Here is a 19,389-nt window from a genome sequence, read left to right as displayed (position 1 = left end):
AATAAATTTATTTAAAAAAGGATATTCCACAAAAAAAGAACCCATAAATAACCATACCCCAAAAAAAGGAAAAGGAAATAAAAACTAATGTAAGGATTTCCAAACTTCACTTGATGATCTAATTATTAAGAGACACTGAACATAATAAAATTGTAGGCATATAAAATATCGATGGTTCATTAAAGTTTATGCCAAAAGGATAGACTTTATTTTTTTTTTTTTTTGCGGTACACGGGCCTCTCACTGTTGTGGCCTCTCCCGTTGCGGAGCCCAGGCTCCGGACGCGCAGGCTCAGCGGCCATGGCTCACGGGCCCAGCCGCTCCGCGGCATGTGGGATATTCCCAGACCGGGGCACGAACCCGTGTCCCCTGCATCGGCAGGGGGACTCGCAACCACTGCACCACCAGGGAAGCCCTAGGATTTACTCTTATTCATAAAATAGAATTGTTACTCTACATGACAACATAGTTCACTACTAAGATGAACAAGATGCATATCAAAATTGACAGTGCTAATAAAGATGACAGATGAGTTTACATCACCTCATCAACTCATGTATTATATTGGAAGACAACAGGGAAGAAAGAGGGTGCTAACTTAGCAGCAAAGAGCCAATCAAAGAAAAGTTCAGAGAGAACAGAGTACTTAAGAAACAAGGGAGGGCTTCCCTTGTGGTGCAGTGGTTAAGAATCCACCTGCCAGTGCAGGGGACATGGGTTCAAGCCCTGGTCTGGGAAGATCCCACATGCCGCGGAGCATCTAAGCCCGTGCACCACAACTTCAAGCCTGCGCTCTAGAGCCCATGAGCCGCAACTACTGAAGCCCACGCGCCTAGAGCCCGTGCTCCACAACAAGGGAAGCCACCGCAATGAGAAGCCAGCGCACCACAACGAAGAGTAGCCTCCACTCACCGCAACTAGAGAAAGCCTGCGTGCAGCAATGAAGACCTAACGCAGCCAAAAATTAAATAAATAAATAAATAAATAAATCTATTTTTAAAAAAAAAGAAACAAGGGAAAGGAAGCTGACATTCATAGGGGAAGAGAATTTTCAATAAAAAAATTTAAAAGATAGTAATTATAAAGACATGAAGTTTCTGAAGTCTATATCTAAACATGGAGACTAATTTAAAACAAGGATAGGTCTAAGTCTTAAGGGGCCTTTGAACAAGGTATTGGTTAAAAATAGAATTTCAGAAAGATAATTCTGATAAACAGAATGGACTGGCTAAGACTGACGGGAGGACATGGCAATTACATCAAGTGTGAGGTGCCTACCGCTTCTCAGCCTTTTGGCTAAGATCAAATGTCAAGTGTGAGGTGCCTTAGGCTGGCCCATGATCCACAGGGAGGAATACGCCGGCAAAAGGCCGTGACACACACACGGAACTGTCAAGTAGGAGCAGGCAGGAAACAGGAAGAAAAGGGAAATTTTTCAAATTATTCCTACATAACAAATTTAGGATAACTGCAGAGTTCTTAAAGATAATGGTACCTTAGACAAACAAGGAAAAAGGAAACTGGGAGAAAAAGGGCATATGGGGTATAAAATGAAAATTTAGATGTTAATGTATTTATTGCTCTATTCAGGGTCAAGCTTATATACACCTAATGAGTCTAGCTGCCATCACACCTCACCTGCACTAATCCCATTTAAACTGGGAGAGTTAATTATTTTGGACACAAGCCAAAATTAAATGACAATTGGCTATTTTGTCTTCCCAATTATAGCCATATAACCTTTGCACCTCAAAATATATCCTGGCCATAATAAAGACGGCTTGCCTGACCTAGCTTTCGTCACCAGCAAAACCCATGGATGATTCATAATATTTATTGACACCTTTGGAGGGGGAGATAAATAAGGAGTTTGGGGTTAACATATACACATTACTATATACAAAATAAACAACAAGGACCTACTGTATAGCACAAGGAACTATAGTCAATATCTTATAATAACCTATAATGGAAAAGAATCTGAAACAATCACTTTGCTGTACACCTGAAACTAACACAACAGTATAAATTGACTATACTTCAATTTTTTAAAATGGTTTAAAAAAAAGAAGTAAAGGGCTTCCCTGGTGGCGCAGTGGTTGAGAGTCCGCCTGCTGATGCAGGGGACGCGGGTTCGTGCCCTGGTCTGGGAGGATCCCACATGCCGCGGAGCGGCTGGGCCCGTGAGCCGTGGCCGCTGAGCCTGGGCGTCCGGAGCCTGTGCTCCGCAACGGGAGAGGCCCCAGCAGTGAGAGGCCCGCGTACCGCAAAAAAAAAAAAAACCAAAAAAAAAAAAAAAAAAAAAAGAAGTAAAATTTATTGACAACTTTAAACACTATATGCTTTCAGAATTTCAGTCTGTGAAAATATGAACCCTCCTAGAAGCTCCTGCAACATGATTCTCAAACAAAATGTTTTTGAATAAAACCTTAAATGCACAAAAATACAATGGCAAAAGAGAATCTGAAGTTTGCCTTTAAGCCTCCACTGCAAAATTTTTAAGGGCAAAGTTACTGAAGACATTAGAAACATCTATTTATTTAAAAATCTAGCAGGTAATTCTCTAAAGTAGGCTCACCAAGGACTTCCATCAACACTGTAATAGCCCTATTATTTTATATACCAACTAAGTAATAAAACTATGTATTTTTAATTTAACAACACAAGTCAAGAATGCATACTCAAATTTCTCTTTTGTTCCATCCTCCTTCATCCTACTTCTATAAAGAATTAAATACTAGCATTTCATTACAAAAGCTATTGTGCCAGTGTTATCTGTGGAAAAATGCTTAACCTTGCCCTGAGAGTATTTCACAGTGTACATTATCATTTAATAACATGCTGCCTAAAATTGTTTTAAATAATACATTCTCAATTAACAAAATCTCAAAGTCAGACTGAGATTACAGGATACTGACTAACATCTTCAAGGATAAGAACTATAAGCTTCATCTTTGAAATATATTTTTAATCCCAGGTATGGCTTTTGCTTAATACTTTTCCTTTGGAGAATATTTTAACTAGAAAGGACTAAGAAAAGAGCAACATCAACACTGAAAAGGCTTAAAAATACATATATTAATTGGTTTAAAAAATTACTCTAAGTACTCCCATTTCGATAGCTATTTTTACTTATACTATCTTAACTCACCTTGACAAGAAACTTATCTATGCTTTTTTATTTAAAAGAAGTGATTACCAAATAAGAAGACACAGTATTTACATACCATGAAATTCTGCTGTAGAGGAGACCAGGAATACATTATGGGTACTGAAGCAACTGCATTCAGAGTCTTTAACGGGATGACTTGGGTTGGAAAATCCAAGTCACTGGTCACCGAACACTGGAACAGAAAAAATAAAATTGACTCGTAAGAATAAAAGGACAACCTGAAGCTGTAGGCATATTATAAAGAGATGCTGCCTACTTACAGCATTTTGAAAAAGAAATTTCTTTACTGAGACGGTAAGTTCATAAAAACCAAAAAGGATTCTCCCCTCTCTTATACTTAGTGATAGAAAAAGCTTCAGATTTTGCAAATTTTCAAAACCTTCCAACCCTTTCCATACTTACCAGTATCAATAAGAATCAAATATTATATTTAGTTTGGCCTCAGATTAACTGCTCCTTGCTTTCACTATAAATTTTCTACCTCACTGCTTAATTTCATTTATATCTCATCCACATGGAATAATAATTTTATATATATATATATATATATATATATATACACCAAATATGCCACTTAAGTCTTACTTAATAAGAATATAGAAACTTGTTAGGTTAACCTTTCTTACCTTTACCTTCCCTTTTTAAAAACCCAAGTGTCATTTGCTGATATTACCAGATGATACACAAATATTAAAGGTAACAGACCTGAATCTCAATCACAACGAAATGGATTCAAATCAATTCTGCAGAAGTGTAATCTCTAAATTATTAACAATAATAGCTAATGTTATTAAGCACTTTCTATGTGCTAGGCACTATTTTAAACACTTACATGTCTTATATTTAGTCCTCATTACAGCGCTGTATGATGGGGACTATTCTTAGCGCTCATTTTACAGGTGAGAAAACTAAGATAGAGAAAGGATACGTAACTGGCCCAAAGTCATACACTGTTAGGGCTAGAATTTAAACCCAGAAAGTCTGACTCTGGAGCCCCTGCTCTTACCCACTACACATATTTTCACGATACCACATTTCTAGACATTTCTAATACCGGTGAAGTAAATATATTTCCCTCAAATACCATATTTCATCCAATCTACGATGACATCAATTTCAAAGCACACCATTATCTTCTGTATCATTACGAAAATAATGTTGCCAATTAAACTATAACACAATGCTTTCTTATCATAGTGATTCTAAGATGCATGCCAGTTTCAATGTTAAAATGTTAAAAAGTTAGCATCTTTGACTTGATGAAATACGGTAAAGATCTGCGCCCAAATACCACAGCACTTTCCATCCTGTCTAGGAATCCAGCTTTTCTTAAAAGAGTACCATTACCCAATTATCAGGTCTCCAGAGCCTTCTCAAAAATACCCTGGACATATAATCCATGAAAATAGAGCAAAAAGAAGTAGAATTGAAGTAGTAAAATGAAACCAAAAAAGTCATGTCTATACAACACACATAATTATTAAATGTTTCATTTTTATTTAAGAGGACTTAAAAATCGCGGGTCTAGATTTGGTGAAATCAGAGTGGAAGTCTTTGGCATCCAGGCCCACCTGGCCCTCAGCATTTCCTCAGGCCAGGGGGATAATCTTCCAATAGTCACAGTCACCGCAGCACAAAAATAGTTCCTTCCTCAGTGGAAGTGAAGGTTTAAAGATAGAGTAGTTAGGAAGAACTGTGACAGTGATTAATCCATTAATTTGCTTTCCAAAAGGGCAAAGATTAAAGATAATACTAGAAAGCTCATAGCTCAAGTAAATAAGAAGGTGTGAACAGTTTACTAAAACTCCAGAACCCGCAATCTTTCCCTGTTTCCTTCTTTGGCCTCTGATGCAATTCCTCATCCATCCGTCCAATAATAACAGCAGTTAACATTTATTGAGCACGTACTATGTTGCAGGCACTGTGCTAAGTGCTTTATATACATTTTTTTAACCACTTCTCATCTTAGCCTTTGTCATCACGATTTCGCAAAATGAGGAGGAGACTGAGGTTCAGAGAGGTTAAATAACTTGCCTAGTCAGAAAGGTAGTAAATTACCAAGCCAGGATGGAAGCCTAAGTCTGATTCCAACACCCACAAGCTTCATGCCTATGCTCTAGTTCTCACCCTGAGATGCCCGTGCAGTGGGTGCTGTGCAAGAGAGACACCCAACTGTGTCACAGGGCATCTCCTCCCCCAGCATCTGCCTCTTGTCCTATTCCTACCATGTCTTCATTCCTTCCTCTTAAGTTACTTAACCAGGTCGCTCTGGGGCAAGGAGTGGTTATAACTACGGAATAAAGTGCTATACACTACCCAGTGATTTTAAATACAAAATAATTTCATTTCTTGCAAAACAATTAAATTGGAGTTTTTGATTTTTGTTTTACACATGGTGGAGGTAAATTAATTCTGTGATTTTAATTCTGAAGACTGGCCCCCTTTAAAGCCTGGGGGACGAGGGGGAGCGGCTGCTTCTCCAACTCTGATTTATTCACCTGCTTTAATATCTAAATCCAAGGTCACACTTAAGGGAGGACTGCTGAATATCCTATTCAACTACCAGACAGGAGGAACGCTGGCTCTGCTCCACCTGTTTGCTCTAGTGACAGAGAAAATGCTCTGAGTCTACTGAACGAGGTCAGCTGACTTTTCCGTTAACAGAAAGAACTTAAGAGAAGCACAGAAAAAAATAAGACAGCAAAGGCTGCAGCGCTAAGTACTCTCTCCAACCCCACACCTGCCATACCCCCATGACCCATCACCTCAATTCTGAGTCATAAAAGTGTCACCAAGGGGCTTGGAAATAAGCTCTCACAGCGGCTGTGGCAGAGTGTGGTTTTACCTCTGTCTCGCAACAATACTCAGCACAGTGTCTCAAAAAAGAGTAGGCACTCAAAAAATGTTTCTGGAATGAACCGACTGCATTTGCTGATTTTTCCCTAATGGAGACTTCGACTTCAATTTCTTTTTAAAACTAAGAGAACACCTATTTAGCAAATTGAAGGTCTATACCCACCTCATTATCTATGTAGTATCTCTAGAAACCTACCCCATTCTTTAACTATTAACCTTAACTAATAACCATATCCCTTTCATTTATGAAATAATATTCAAATGCAAAAGCATTTGTTGGTAAAACAAGTTTGGGAATTCTTATTTATTGACTTACAGGAAAATTACTCAAAAATCCCAGTTACTTACCAGTAACTTTTTTTCTTTGAAAATGTATCATCCTTGACACTTTATATTATTGTCTCATATCACTCAGAGCACTGAATAGGATTTTGACCTCATGGGTCTCCACAGCATTTTACCTGATCAGAGTCATATGTCTTGGACTCAGGAACTCACTAGGAGACCAATATCAACAAATTAAATTCTCTAATTCTAGTTCCAACTTGAGGTTCACACAAGGAAGTTGTTATAGGTAATCCATCATTGATGGTAAAGAAAGAAAACAACTATATTAGTTACCAAGGATGCTACATTTTCAGAGAAACACAGCTTACTGGTAAGTAACCAGGTTCCTCTGAGGATGGATAGACTTACATCAACCAGCTGGTACAATAGGCGACTGTGTGGCTGGACCACTGGGAGCTGGAGAGGGAAGTCAAGCCAAAAATAGTAGTTGTAGGAGTACACAACCAAACTGAGACTCTTGGCAGAAGGCTGGTTCCAAGTAAAAACTGTGTTATGGAAAATCGTAGAGGGAAGAGCAGGTGAATGGCCTGCAGGGAAGGGAAAGAAATTAACACACCCTACTATGTGCCAAGCACTGTGCTAGAGACTTTACCAAAGTTAACTTCTTTAAAATTCACCACTACCCTAGGAGGTAGGTATGACTCCCCATCTTACAGTGGGACATCCCATAGGGCAACAGTCATAGCCATCCGGTCTCTCAACAATCTTTAACATTAGAAGGGTTAAGTCCAACTTCCATATAGTAGGGGGAAAAAATACACTCAGTTAGCCAAGTTAAAAATATTCTTGGATCCTGGTTGGTCCATTTAATTCAAGCCAGAGACACAATGAACTGGTGATGTTGTCTAATATCCTTTAGCTTTTCCGAGTAAAAACAATAAGGAACTGTCTCACATCTAAGGTGTATGAAAGAAAGCATTAGCTGCCACCCAACTCTAGGGAAAAGCTGAGGATGATTTCTGAAACTACCCATATTCTTCAAGATTTGAGTAGAGAAAAGATGACACACCAAGTTTTAAATTAGCTAGACCTTCTGGTGAAAATGATAGTGTACATAACTTAATTTCAGACTGCTTTTATGTGAAGTAAGTACTGAAGAAAAAACTGGAATGAGGTAAGTATCAGGTCTGGGTCAAGAAAAGCTCATAGTAGAAGTGAGTTCCTAACAAGGTTTACAAGGATGATTAGGAGAAGGGTGGTTAAAGGAGATGGTCAGAAATAAAACATCCTGATCAGATCTTGACACAGACACATTTAATTAAAGCAGCTAATCAAGAGCGCTGGAGCTAAGGAATACAAGAGTGGTTCATGCCAGACTGTAAATTATTTCCATTTCTGCTGCTGGATATATATGTTGCAGAGCCGTCCGGACTGGGGGGAACCTCCACCAGCAACACGAGGCTCCTGCCCTGAGCTCACTTAAGAACAACAGAAAGATGCCACCCTATAAGCATCAGTCTGGCACTTCTTCTGGGGCGGGGGGGGGCGGGGGGGGGTGCATATACAGCATTTCACACAGAACAGGTAACATATGAAGGTGAAGTACAATTTCAGGAAGTTTGGACCCGTAACGCTCTTCCCTGCATCCTAGCTTCAGAAGCCTGAGCCCGAGTAAAGAGGTCATAAACCTATAAACCTAGTTAATAGAGTAACTATTAAAAACCCAATGCAGTCTGGGTCTGAAGGGGGCTGTTAGGGCAAATCATCTCCTCATAATCTGAAGTTTTGCTAAAATACCGGAAATCAGAAACAGAACAACAGTCACAGGACATAAGTTGGTAAAACTACAAAAACACCCAACACAGCATGTAAAGCACGTAACCAGAGCCACGTTTGTCCATGACATGCAAACTCAAGAACCTAATGCAATAATAGTCCTGCGAATGGCAAATAAGACCATTTCTATCATTGAAAAAAAATGAAAGTAAACAAAAACTAAGAAGCAGAACAAAGAATAAAGTCATGGTTTCCATCAGCTGTGGAAGCACAGCCGTTGTGAAGCCTCGCTCCCGTGAGTGGACGTGGGGCTGAACGCCACAGAGCAGCAGAGCCATTGGCTAAGGTAAAAAGGCAGGACGGCCACCGGACCGTAGTCTCAGAAGCGTGAAGCCCTTGCTCAGGTGCTTAAACCTGCTCCGTGACCACCAATCAGACAGGCCAATTCTGCTGATCTTTGCAAAACAGATTTATAACCGCTCCCCAATTGCTCACGGATTGATCAGTTAGTGAATCGTGCTGAAACAACAAAGCCAAATAGAAAAAAAATTGAAAACGAAATTCCCCACTCACTCTTTACACCAAAGGAAATTCCGAATAGGTTAAATGATGTTAAAATATAAAAATGAAAACTAGAAGGAAAGATGGATAATTTATAATCTTGAAGTGGAGAAAGGTTTTGTAAGCCTTAAAGAAACACAGAAATCAAAAGAAGAAATTCTAATTTGACTACATAAACATTTACAACTTCTGTATAACCAAAACATACCAGAAATAACATGAAAATGGGGGCGGGGGAATCTGCAGAACAGATGATTAAAAACTAGTATTTATAATATACAAAAAGTCCTTAAAAATCATAAGAAAAAGTCCAACCCAATTTCAAAAGACCCAAGACCATAACAGCCAACTCATAAAAGAAATATAAACAAACAATAGGTACTTAAAATTAACTTCACTGGTTAACGAAAGGAGAGCAAATTACAATAATGTTTTACCTATCACACTGACAAAGATTAACATTTTATGTTGCGAATATAGATAAACAGACACCACTATAAACAGTTGGTGAGAGTGTAAATGTAAAACTTTTGGGGGGCAATCTGGTAACAGCTATTAAAAATTTAAATATGCATATCCTCTTGACCTAGTAATCCTGTTTCTAGAAACTTTTCCTACAAAATTACTCAAAAGATGCAAAGATGTGTATGAAGGATATGCACTGAAATGCTAACTGCAAAGGGAAAAAATAAAAACCTAAATGTTCATCAATTATGAATAGGGCAATTAATTATGGTAAATCCACAGGACCAAGCACTGTGCATTGCTGAAGATACTGAAGACCTGGACAGATGTAAAGCGATGGCCCCAAAAGGCAGGCATGTTTTATCTGGGAATAACTTTTAAAAATAAAATATATATTATCATTATAATTAACATGTTATAGAAAAAAAAATCTGAGAGGATAAAAGTCACAGGGCTTGGACGACAGGGCCTTTTGCTCCTGTTTCATATATTTCTGTTTTATTTGAATTTTTACAGTTAATATTTTACAATGACCTTTTAATTGAAGAAAAAGATACAAAACAAAAGTTTCATTAACCCAACAGATATTCACATTAGCTATTATTAAAAGTGCCTCATCGGTTGCCAAGGTAGCTCATGAAATCTGCCCAACCCTCTCAAAATGGTACTCAAATAATATTCTTTTACAAAATCTAGTAAGAGAAGATAAAACAGAATCCTAAGCAGTGGATTTAAGTCAATCCAAATTATCAAGCTAAATTGTGATCGTAGTTCTAGGTCTAATAAAATTTTCTTATTTCTTCAGAGCAATGAACAATTTTTAACATTGCAGGCTAGATAAGCATTTCTTTGGGTTTTGGTTCATTCTGTTTGTTTTCAAAACAGCTGTCAAAATTTGGTTTTGCATTTTGAGGACAGACTTGATCTTTGTAATGGTCAATTTAACAATAAATTTTAAAACACAAACTGTATACACAGTGTTCTTGGAGAAAAACAGCAAATTAAACACAACTTCTGGTTTATTTAGTAGCACAAAATAAACATTTGACATTTTTGAAAAGTTCAGTTTTTAAACTTAAGATATATAATCTTAAATTTAAAATATGAACTCAAACATCATAAGTGTATGATATATCTTTAATATATGATAATAATATATAAACTCAAACAACAGAAGTGATCTTTCTTTACTTTAAATGGCCTTTTTGGAAAAGCATAAAATGCTTGTATTAGCTTCCTTTCAAAAGCAAAGGAACACCTCCTTATGGTCATTTAAGTAATATTCCATCTATTTCAGCCGAAAGAAAGCCAGAAAGGAAGCAGAGGCTGCCGTGATTTGAAAAAGTGACACGCGCAGGAAGGACTGGCAGGGTCAACACAAGATTCAACCGACAAGTGGTTGAGAGAGACAAAGAGCGGCAGAAAGCAACTAAGAAACCAGTTTCCTGAGGAACCAAGAAAGGATGGATATGTTCAGACTGAGAGTAAAGACACACCCTTGGGAGAACCACTCATCTATGTCTAAGACATGAGAAAAATGACCCAGCTCCCTGCCACATCTGCTCAAATGCTGTGCAGGACGCATTGGTCCTATAATCCTGAAGTTCACAAAGGAAAGAAAGCATGTTACTGTGTTGAAAGTTGGGAATATATTTAAGTAAAGAGCACTACACATTGGGTACACCAGCATGTTATTTTTTCTTTGTGTATAGTAACTAAATTTCTATTTACAATTAACTGAGGAAAGTGCATTACCACGTCAATAAATAATGCAATCAAGTGTTTACAGGTAAACAAGACAATGTTTTTCTTCTCCTTCAACAAAAATAAGCCCAAATTGCAAACTTACGAAAGAACTTACCCATTCTGCGTCATGAAAGAAGCCTCCCCACCGGCCCCCGAAAAAAATTCATTGGCAAATATCAAATGATAGATGATGAACTTAAAATTTTAAGACATCAATAGGAAGAGCAAACCTGTACGTACTGAAAAGTCCAAAAGACTTTTAATTCTTCATGAATATGAGGACTGGGAGGTCCTTCTGATGCTGCTTGTTGTATGCTAAACATTCTGAAGGAGCCCCACTTTTCTTACTCTTTTCATTAGTAAACAAGACACAGAATTCTTACAAGAACATTACATTCTCCTGGGAATCTAAAAATGCATATTGGCAGGATATTTTTAAATTACTAAACCAATCACACCATTTGCCCAGAAGACAGACATCATTTGAGCAAGCCTCCCTTTCACAGTCATAATACATACAAGTAATAAAAATCTTGATATGAAGAATCAATGAAAGGGAAAAGTGCCTTGTTGTTTTCAGCGAGAAATGGAAAATGTACAAAAAGAAATGCACTAGTAAGAACTGCAAGAGTAACTCCTAAACCAGCTTCTTCATCAAAACTGGAAAAACAGACACATTAAAGAACATGATTACCAATGTGCAGGCTTACAGAAGATAAAGTTCTTTACTGACTGATGAGACAAAGTAATGAATGTCACCTAGAAATAATTTTCTGACAAACAGCCACCTATTACGGCAATACGGCATACATCCCTTGGCCTGTATGTATCGTTTCATAACATTTTTAAGCTGAATGCTCCTTAAAAAGATAAACTGAAGAGCAAAGGAAATATATGCAACATATATTACAGTCATGGTCTTCAAGAAGTCAGAAGTATTTTTAAAAAGAGAAAATAGACACGTACTCTGTATTAAGATCCTATGGGCAACATGGCTTAGGTTCTGTAACTTCAACACCAAAAAATAAGTACCCACAAGTCTCCTAAAAGCATGCATTAAAGAAACAACAGACTAAAGATGTGGTCTCCAGGTCGACTGCAGGGCTCCTTGATCTCAAGTCAGAATCTACAGCAGTCACTTCATTAGATCAGAAAGTAAACTTGTCAGACTTTCTTTACTAAAATAACCTAGATAAAATTGGTCATTTAAAAACTGAGGTTATCCCCTTCTACAAGTACAGAAGGGAATAAAGTAAAAGACTTGAGTGAATGACTGAAAATTGTCATTGAATTGTCGTCATGCTCAAAGGATTTAAACTGAAGACAGCACTTATAAAGGATCAGCTTATAAAAATACGGACTTAATTAAAACAATGTTACAACAGCACTTCCAAATGTTGAAAGCCATGGACTTGCTAGGTGTTTGGGTCAACAGTGCAGTCCCAAATTCTGCCAAGCCTACAAGCCTATTACTAGGAAAGTCATTGCAAAACAGGCTAACTTATTTATCCTCCTGCTTCTGACCTAGTTGACTCCAAGTTTTAAAGCATATAAAAGAAACTGATATATTGCTGGAAATGCTCAAACTGAAGAAAAAATAACAGGGATATAGTCTCATCTTTTTAAAGTAAGGAGACTAGACAGAGATCATTAAAGTCCTTTCCAGTCCTAAAATTCTATTATTTATTGTGATAACACCAAAAAGCTTATCACAAACTGTATAAACCTTCAGCTTCCAAAAGTCAGTGATGATGCTTTTAAAGGGGCTGGGGGCTAGGAGGAGTAAAAGACGAATCACTTCAAGCAGAATCAGTAATTAAGAGTGGCTCAAAAACAAACGTGCTTTGACCAGAGTTCCATGCAACAAAACCTGAATTCCTGAGGCTAGGGGTTACTTTCCTCCTTTTCCCCTCCTGTTTTGTGAAAATGTTTTTTCTCAACCTGCATGGGGTACTAAGTTTAGAAAAACACTTGTTTCATTAAAATGCTAATCTCTTCTTAAAATTTCTCTCATGAACTCAATAAAAAGTTAGGTATCTTTACATTCAATGACTTTTATCTCCACTTGACACAATTAAAAGCAAAATTCAATTAGTAAATACTCATTTGAATAAACTGTACTCTTAAATTTAACACCAAAAATGGTATCATGAGCAATTCCGGTTGTACATAAATAATGAACTTTAATAATTTCTTAATGTGTCTGAGCAAAGTGTACTCTTCCAGGCCCACATCAGATCATTAGAGCAAGGAAACTGACTTTAATTCTTCTAAGGCTCAGTTTCCTCACCTGGGAATAAAAAAGTGGTAATACAACCATCACGAAGACAAAATGAGGTAGAGTAGTACCTAGTGCAGTGCCAGAAATCATTACTGATGTTAACTTTTATTATAAATGTAGGTTGGGCTTTCAACAGTATTTTGAGATTTGTAATGGGTGGCAAAATTAAGTATTCCATGTGTTCCTACTTTATTTTTCCAAATTTCTAAAATGTATCCCTCTGGAGAGAAAAAGACAAGGTTTCTTTTTCCTTCACTTCAAAATTTCCAAAAGGTCACTTTCAAAAGAATTAGAGGCTCCATCCTGATCCCTTTTGAGAACATTGTGACTGGCATAGAAAAGAATCCCTTTCACCCTTAGTATATTATTTAGTCATTTACCTCTAAATGTGTAGGTCCTGACCTGTTGCAGATGACTGGAAGGTGTTAATAACATATAATACATATTTATACAACTGCAAGTCAGAGCTTAAAGAGCTGTCAACTGACAAAATGCATAAATAACAAAGAATCATCCCAAGCCATATGTGTCACCATCAAGACCACCACACCATCACTGAAATCACCACTAGGACCATGTCTGTAACACAGACTGAGCTACTATAATAGCACTGACCAGTCTCTGAAGCCAGTGCGTCACACAATCTCAACTGGTCTCATAAGACAGCAAATTGATTATTACAATATTGTATAAAAAATGACTGCTCATTGAAAACATTACTTTAGAACAAATTCCATTGTTTAGAAGCCTTCCATGTTTAGACACCCAGGTCAACAATCATCTACTACATGGTATAATCTAAATTTCAAATCACTTTCTTCCCTCTTTTTGCTTCCATGCCCATTCAAATAGCATTCCATACCATATGCCATGTCTTCCTGCATAAAACAGGTACTTAAACAGAAATGCTTTAACCAAAATCCTACTGATTGGTTCTATACTGTGTAAGTTTCTGCCATTTTCTTTTCATCTTGCTGCCACTATGATTTAATGTGTTATCTCATTATAAAATCTACCATAGAGTTATTGCCTTCCTTTGAAAACAGTAATTTTTTTGGAGTGATTAAGATCTACCTCATTCGTTCAAAAAAATTCTATTAAAAAAGGAAATTCTGACCTCTCAACCCCAAATTTAAAAATTCTTATAGAGAGAGCCTTAGAATTTGGACAAAATGTATAAGAAGCTTGTTTACTCCAAGTATGGATGAAAAAGAACCATTTCTTAGAGCATGGCTAATTCATATGAAGGGGGAGGAAAAAAGACAACTGTGCATCAGAAAGCCTTGCTCTAACTTGTGATCTGATGAGGACATTCGAGAGTATTTAAAGTTCTTTTTTAATGAACAGTCTTATAAAAATCTAGGAATCAGCTGCACATTAAAGAGAAATAACAATAAAACAAGGGACATCCGAGGTCAATGGCCTCCTCTCGATAACCAACCAACATTCCAAAAGCAAAAACCAAAATGCACTGATAACTCATACAGCGCGTGAGTTCACCAACCTCCCTGGTCCCGCGCAATGAGCTCACAGAAGTCAGGATGTGCACAGGCTGGATCCTTCGCTGTTTCCATTCTTGGTTTAAGATTTCTGTTCTTTCCAAAATTTTCTGACGATTGGAACTAAACATACTCTTTAAAAAAAATGAAGGAGAGGAGAAAAGAAATTGTTCATTGTTAGAAAATTTGTAACATCTCTAATGAAGGTTAAAATTGAGTGATTCCTCAAAAGTATCAGGGACATTCCTTCAAAAGCATATGGATTTTACACTAAACTGTGGTTTCCCACGTTCCAATAATACAAAAACACCACATCTATTATTTTACTGAGAGTAGAAGGGGAAGAGGAAATTATTTCCATCCTTTCTCTGTTAACTTTGTATATATCTATATTTTTTTTTAAATCACAATGACTTTACGAACACAGTACCATGAAACACATTCCTTTATATTTGGGTCCTGGGTCTCCACATACAGTACAAAGCTACACTGAAAAGATGGTGATTTCCAAGTAGACTGAATAACCATTAGATTAAAATCTTTCCACTTCACTAATGTGCATGGTACGATTTTTATGTTAATTAAGACAGACCAAGGACCTTAACTTCCAAGTTTTCATTTATCTTACAGTAAATAAGACCATTTACCCTTTCAAATTAAAACTTATCTTTAGGGGGTAAACCATCCTTAACTGTACCCGCATTTTCACAGAAGACGGAGGATACCTTGACTTCGTCAGCTCGCCTGAACCTCTTGAGCTGCCGCAGGCGCATGTACTCTGACTTTACACGCTTCCGCCAACACACTGGTCCCTTCTCAGATTTCTTCCCAGTCTGGCCCATGATTATTCTAAAAGCAATGGTTTCATATTAAAATCACTAATCTAACCAGCCTGAATATGACCACTTGTGTTTTAATCCCCAGCAAACTAACAATCAACAAAAGAAATGACACATAATTAATTACGCTGTTGATATTTGCAAGAAGGGTCCTCATTTGTTCTGCATGGTGAAGTCCTTAAAAGCATATCATTCCAAGTATAAATTTTTATTTAATACAACTTTTAAAAGACATTTTTATTTACAAAGATACTCCACTCCTAAACTGCAGTCATCCTACAGAAATGTGACCCATTACAGGAGTTAAGTATATACAGTAACGAGCTGTGAGATCCACACTTGTGGAGTGAAAAAAAATGTAGACACATATTCTAAGTTTTTCATCATTAAATTAGTTGCTACAGGCATAAATGAATGACTGAAAAAGATAAATCTGAAAAAGAAGTAAAATCTACATACAGCACCAAAGGTAGAAAATACAGAGTACAATATGTGATAACTGTACAAATTAAAGGATCCCCTGCACGCACATTCAACCATGCTTCTCACCTCCAACACTGTGATGAAAGTCTGTGTTTCTGCCTTGTGCCACCTTTCCTCCCCTGGAGGCTCCTCTGCTAGCCAGAGGAGAAGGAAGGCAGGGACCCCTCCCACCCCATCTGTGGCTGCAGAGGCTCTGGAAGCCGGTTATGTGCAGCGTGGGCTCGGCCTGTAGTCCACCGGGTGTCCAATTCACACCACAGAGTCTAAACGAGTGTCTTCTTCCAGAACATTTGTTCATCAAAGTGTTAAAATTGTACCTGTATCTTCAAAAGATTAGAAGGACATTCCTCTATCGGATGGTGCAAAGGTGCCACATTAGGGGTTTGTGCTTTAATTTATCTGAGCGCAGTGGAAAGTCAGAGTGTTTTAAGTAAAGGGGCAGGGGAAGATTTACACTCTGGAAAGCCCAGCTGACTGCAGTGCGGCGGCAGGAGGGGCTGGAAGAGAGTAAAAGGCAAAGGTGAGGCCAGGTGAGACTGGAAGGCGGGACTGTCCCTAGACAAGAGACAACGCAGCTTCTTCAACGACACCGGTGATGAGAGAAAGGAAACGATTTCAAGAGTCACTTGAGAGCAAACATGGCAAGGATTTCAATGTGGGGAAGATGGCTTTCTGGCTTGAATAACTGAGTAGGGTTTCATGTACCTGCTTACATACAGCCCTCGGGCACAGAGAAAATTGCCTAAGGAGAGGAATTAGAGAAAGAAAAGGAACCCAGAGGTCAGTGGTAACTCTCTGTAGGAATATTCCACCACCAAACCACGAAAGAGAACACAAATGGTGGCTTATTCAAGCTGAGAGAGGGGCAAAGAAAGCACGTAATTAATGAATAGTAAGAATCAGGCAATGAATATACAAAGATGCATGAAACGCAGAACTTGCCCTTGCGGCGCTCATAACCGACCTAGGAAGGCCTAAAAGAACGGACTTTATAATGTGAGATAAATATGCCAAAGTACTGGGGCTGAGGGTGAGGGACACAAGTAAGGAGCTGCAGAAGGATGGCAGCAAAGTGACCACTCAACCTTAAAAGTTGAGTCGGGTTTCAAAAGGCAAAGAGAGAACGGAAGGGGCTCAGGTAAGAGCGGGAGCCAGCTGGGTTCGGGGCTGGAAGGGCGGAGAGGGGCCGCCAGCAGACCCTGCAAGCAAAGGTGGACCCCAAATTAGGTAAAGAGCCCAAATTACAAGAATTGAGGGAATGAGAAGAATGAAGAGATTTCAGAACTTAAGATAAAGACAGTTGAATGAGATCACAGAGATAGCACTGAGTCCCATAAAAGCTTCAAAGTGTGACCTTGCCTGGGGTGCTGAGTGGAACAAAGACGACAGTCCTCAGAGCTGAGAAGACTAAACCCCACAGCCCATCCCAGCTTGGCGGAAACACAGCAAGTGGGGAAGAAGTTAGGAAGACGGTGAGGCCGGGCCAAAAACACCAAAGTGAGGGAGAGGCTGGAGCTTTATTCTAAAAATGACGTTGTGGCAATTTTTTGCTTTCACATCTGCTGGTTCGTTAACAGATGAGCTCAGGTAATTCTATGCAAATTATGTTCAGACACTTAGTACTTCAAAGGCCTAGCTAGAAATGAGAGGAATCAGATCAAAAGGGATGATCTGTTGCATTCGCTCAGAAACTCATCACAACTAGTCCCATCTGCCGCTTCCACAAATGCTCGGTCCTGGGAGGCGGCACCACCACGCCTGATAAAAACCTGCACTGGGAACACGGCTTTCGTTTTCACTGATGTGCAGCACGGGTATCACTACAATGCATTTTTTTAAGGTGCATTTTTTACGTCGTGGTGAAGAGGTATCATTTCATTAGTTAGCACTTCATGTTTTCCACTGGAACCCTCCGTGTTTAACACGCTGTAATACCTTCTATGTGTTTCTACCATTACTAACAACACCTCTGGAAAAGTATGTCAGGACAAAACCAAAGCTGTTACACTAAACTAACAAGCTGCTCCATCAATGACAAAACACTTCAAAGCTGATTTGGAACTAACCTCTCCGTAAGAGGGCACGAAGGGATAAGTTTCCACGTTTATAAACTTCACAAAGCTCTTCCAAATAAAGAAGTAAGTGAAGGTTTTAAGCTACAGAATGATCTGGTAAATATACACAATAGAGAGGAAAAGAAAAAAGGACAGTGATTCATTTAGGGGAAACTATCAAAATATAAGAATCATGACCTCTGAATTAGGATAAGAAATGAAAGTGTACAGACTGTTCTTTAAAAGTATAGGGATAAACAGGCAGACCCATGAAAAAAATAACAAAATTTAAGGCACCATTAGAAGGATGTTTTACATAAAACAAACTGCCTCCGACTATCACAGCATTTACAACGTATTAAAATCACATTTGGGCTTCCCTGGTGGCGCAGTGGTTGAGAGTCCGCCTGCCGAGGCAGGGGACGCGGGTTCGTGCCCCGGTCCGGGAAGATCCCACATGCCCCGCAGAGGCTAGGCCCGTGAGCCATGGCCGCTAGCCTGTGCGTCCGGAGCCTGTGCTCCGCAACGGGAGAGGCCACAGCAGTGAGAGGCCCGCGTAACGCAAAAAAAATAAAATAAATAAAATAAAATAAAATCACATTTTCACATTCTCCACCCCACTTCACCCCCACTGGAAGTTCCTCAGTCTCAAGAACAATTTTTCTCCATTTGTAAAATCGCAGGCTGTGTGCCTGGCAAACAGATTTAAAAACAAACAAAAAGCAGGTCTATTAACATGCGCTGATCATGAGTCGCTGTGCCACAAGGTATGAAAGGAAGGGTGGCTGCCCTGCTGAGTGCGGGAAGGGAGGGGGAGTCACCCCTCCACCGAGAAACCTGGGAGGAGATGAGTCTCAGGGGCAGTCAGGACCCTGTGGTCCAGCCGCCTTACAAATCAAGAGATCCTGAGCACAAAACCTGGAGCCTCTGGGTCTTCCTTAGGGAAGCTGATCTTGCCTGAGAGACTTTATCCAAACAATCGGGATAACATCACCTACCCCACAGCTGGGTGCAAACACCAGACGCGGGCAGGCTCACCTACCTCTTAGGCCCGGCGTGCAGAGACTTCAAGCCTTCAAACGTGATCTCCCCCTGCTCCTTCCCCCCATGAAGGCAGACAAATCAGCTCTTCTGACTATTTCCCACTATATCACAGTCCAGTAAGTATTAAGATACAGCTTGCAATACTCGTACATTAGCAGAAAGAAACTTTTATTAAAATGACCTGCTACTAAATGGATGGGGATTCGTGAAAAATCCAACTTTTAAATTTCTCACTCAAAAGATTTGTTTAGTTTCATAGGTGAAATGACACGAGTATGATTTTTATCCAGGACAAAAACAGCTTCTCTTATTCAAAACAAATTAT

General features: G+C 38.8%; 1 protein-coding gene across 11 annotated transcripts in view; it reads right to left on the bottom strand.

Moving 5' to 3' along the window:
- EZH2 (enhancer of zeste 2 polycomb repressive complex 2 subunit) overlaps positions 1 to 19,389 on the bottom strand; it is a 64,800-nt gene that overhangs the window by 23,848 nt on the left and 21,563 nt on the right. For 5 of the 11 annotated variants that reach the window (XM_028489635.2, XM_028489629.2, XM_028489633.2 and 2 more), the window contains exons 2-4: positions 15,370 to 15,493; positions 14,650 to 14,778; positions 3,228 to 3,344 (exon numbers count right to left, since the gene is read on the bottom strand). In XM_028489635.2, the coding sequence (XP_028345436.1) occupies positions 3,228 to 3,344; positions 14,650 to 14,778; positions 15,370 to 15,486 (363 nt within the window). In that variant the 5' untranslated portion in view covers positions 15,487 to 15,493. Of the gene's footprint in view, positions 1 to 3,227; positions 3,345 to 6,724; positions 6,904 to 14,649; positions 14,779 to 15,369; positions 15,494 to 19,389 lie in introns of those variants that run through there. The other 6 variants (XM_024128240.1, XM_028489631.2, XM_055084771.1 and 3 more) reach the window with 3 other exon arrangements.

This window comes from Physeter macrocephalus, chromosome 5, assembly GCF_002837175.3.
Source record: "Physeter macrocephalus isolate SW-GA chromosome 5, ASM283717v5, whole genome shotgun sequence".
Classification (NCBI taxonomy): Eukaryota; Metazoa; Chordata; class Mammalia; order Artiodactyla; family Physeteridae; genus Physeter; species Physeter macrocephalus.
This window is presented reverse-complemented; position numbering and strand designations above follow the sequence as displayed.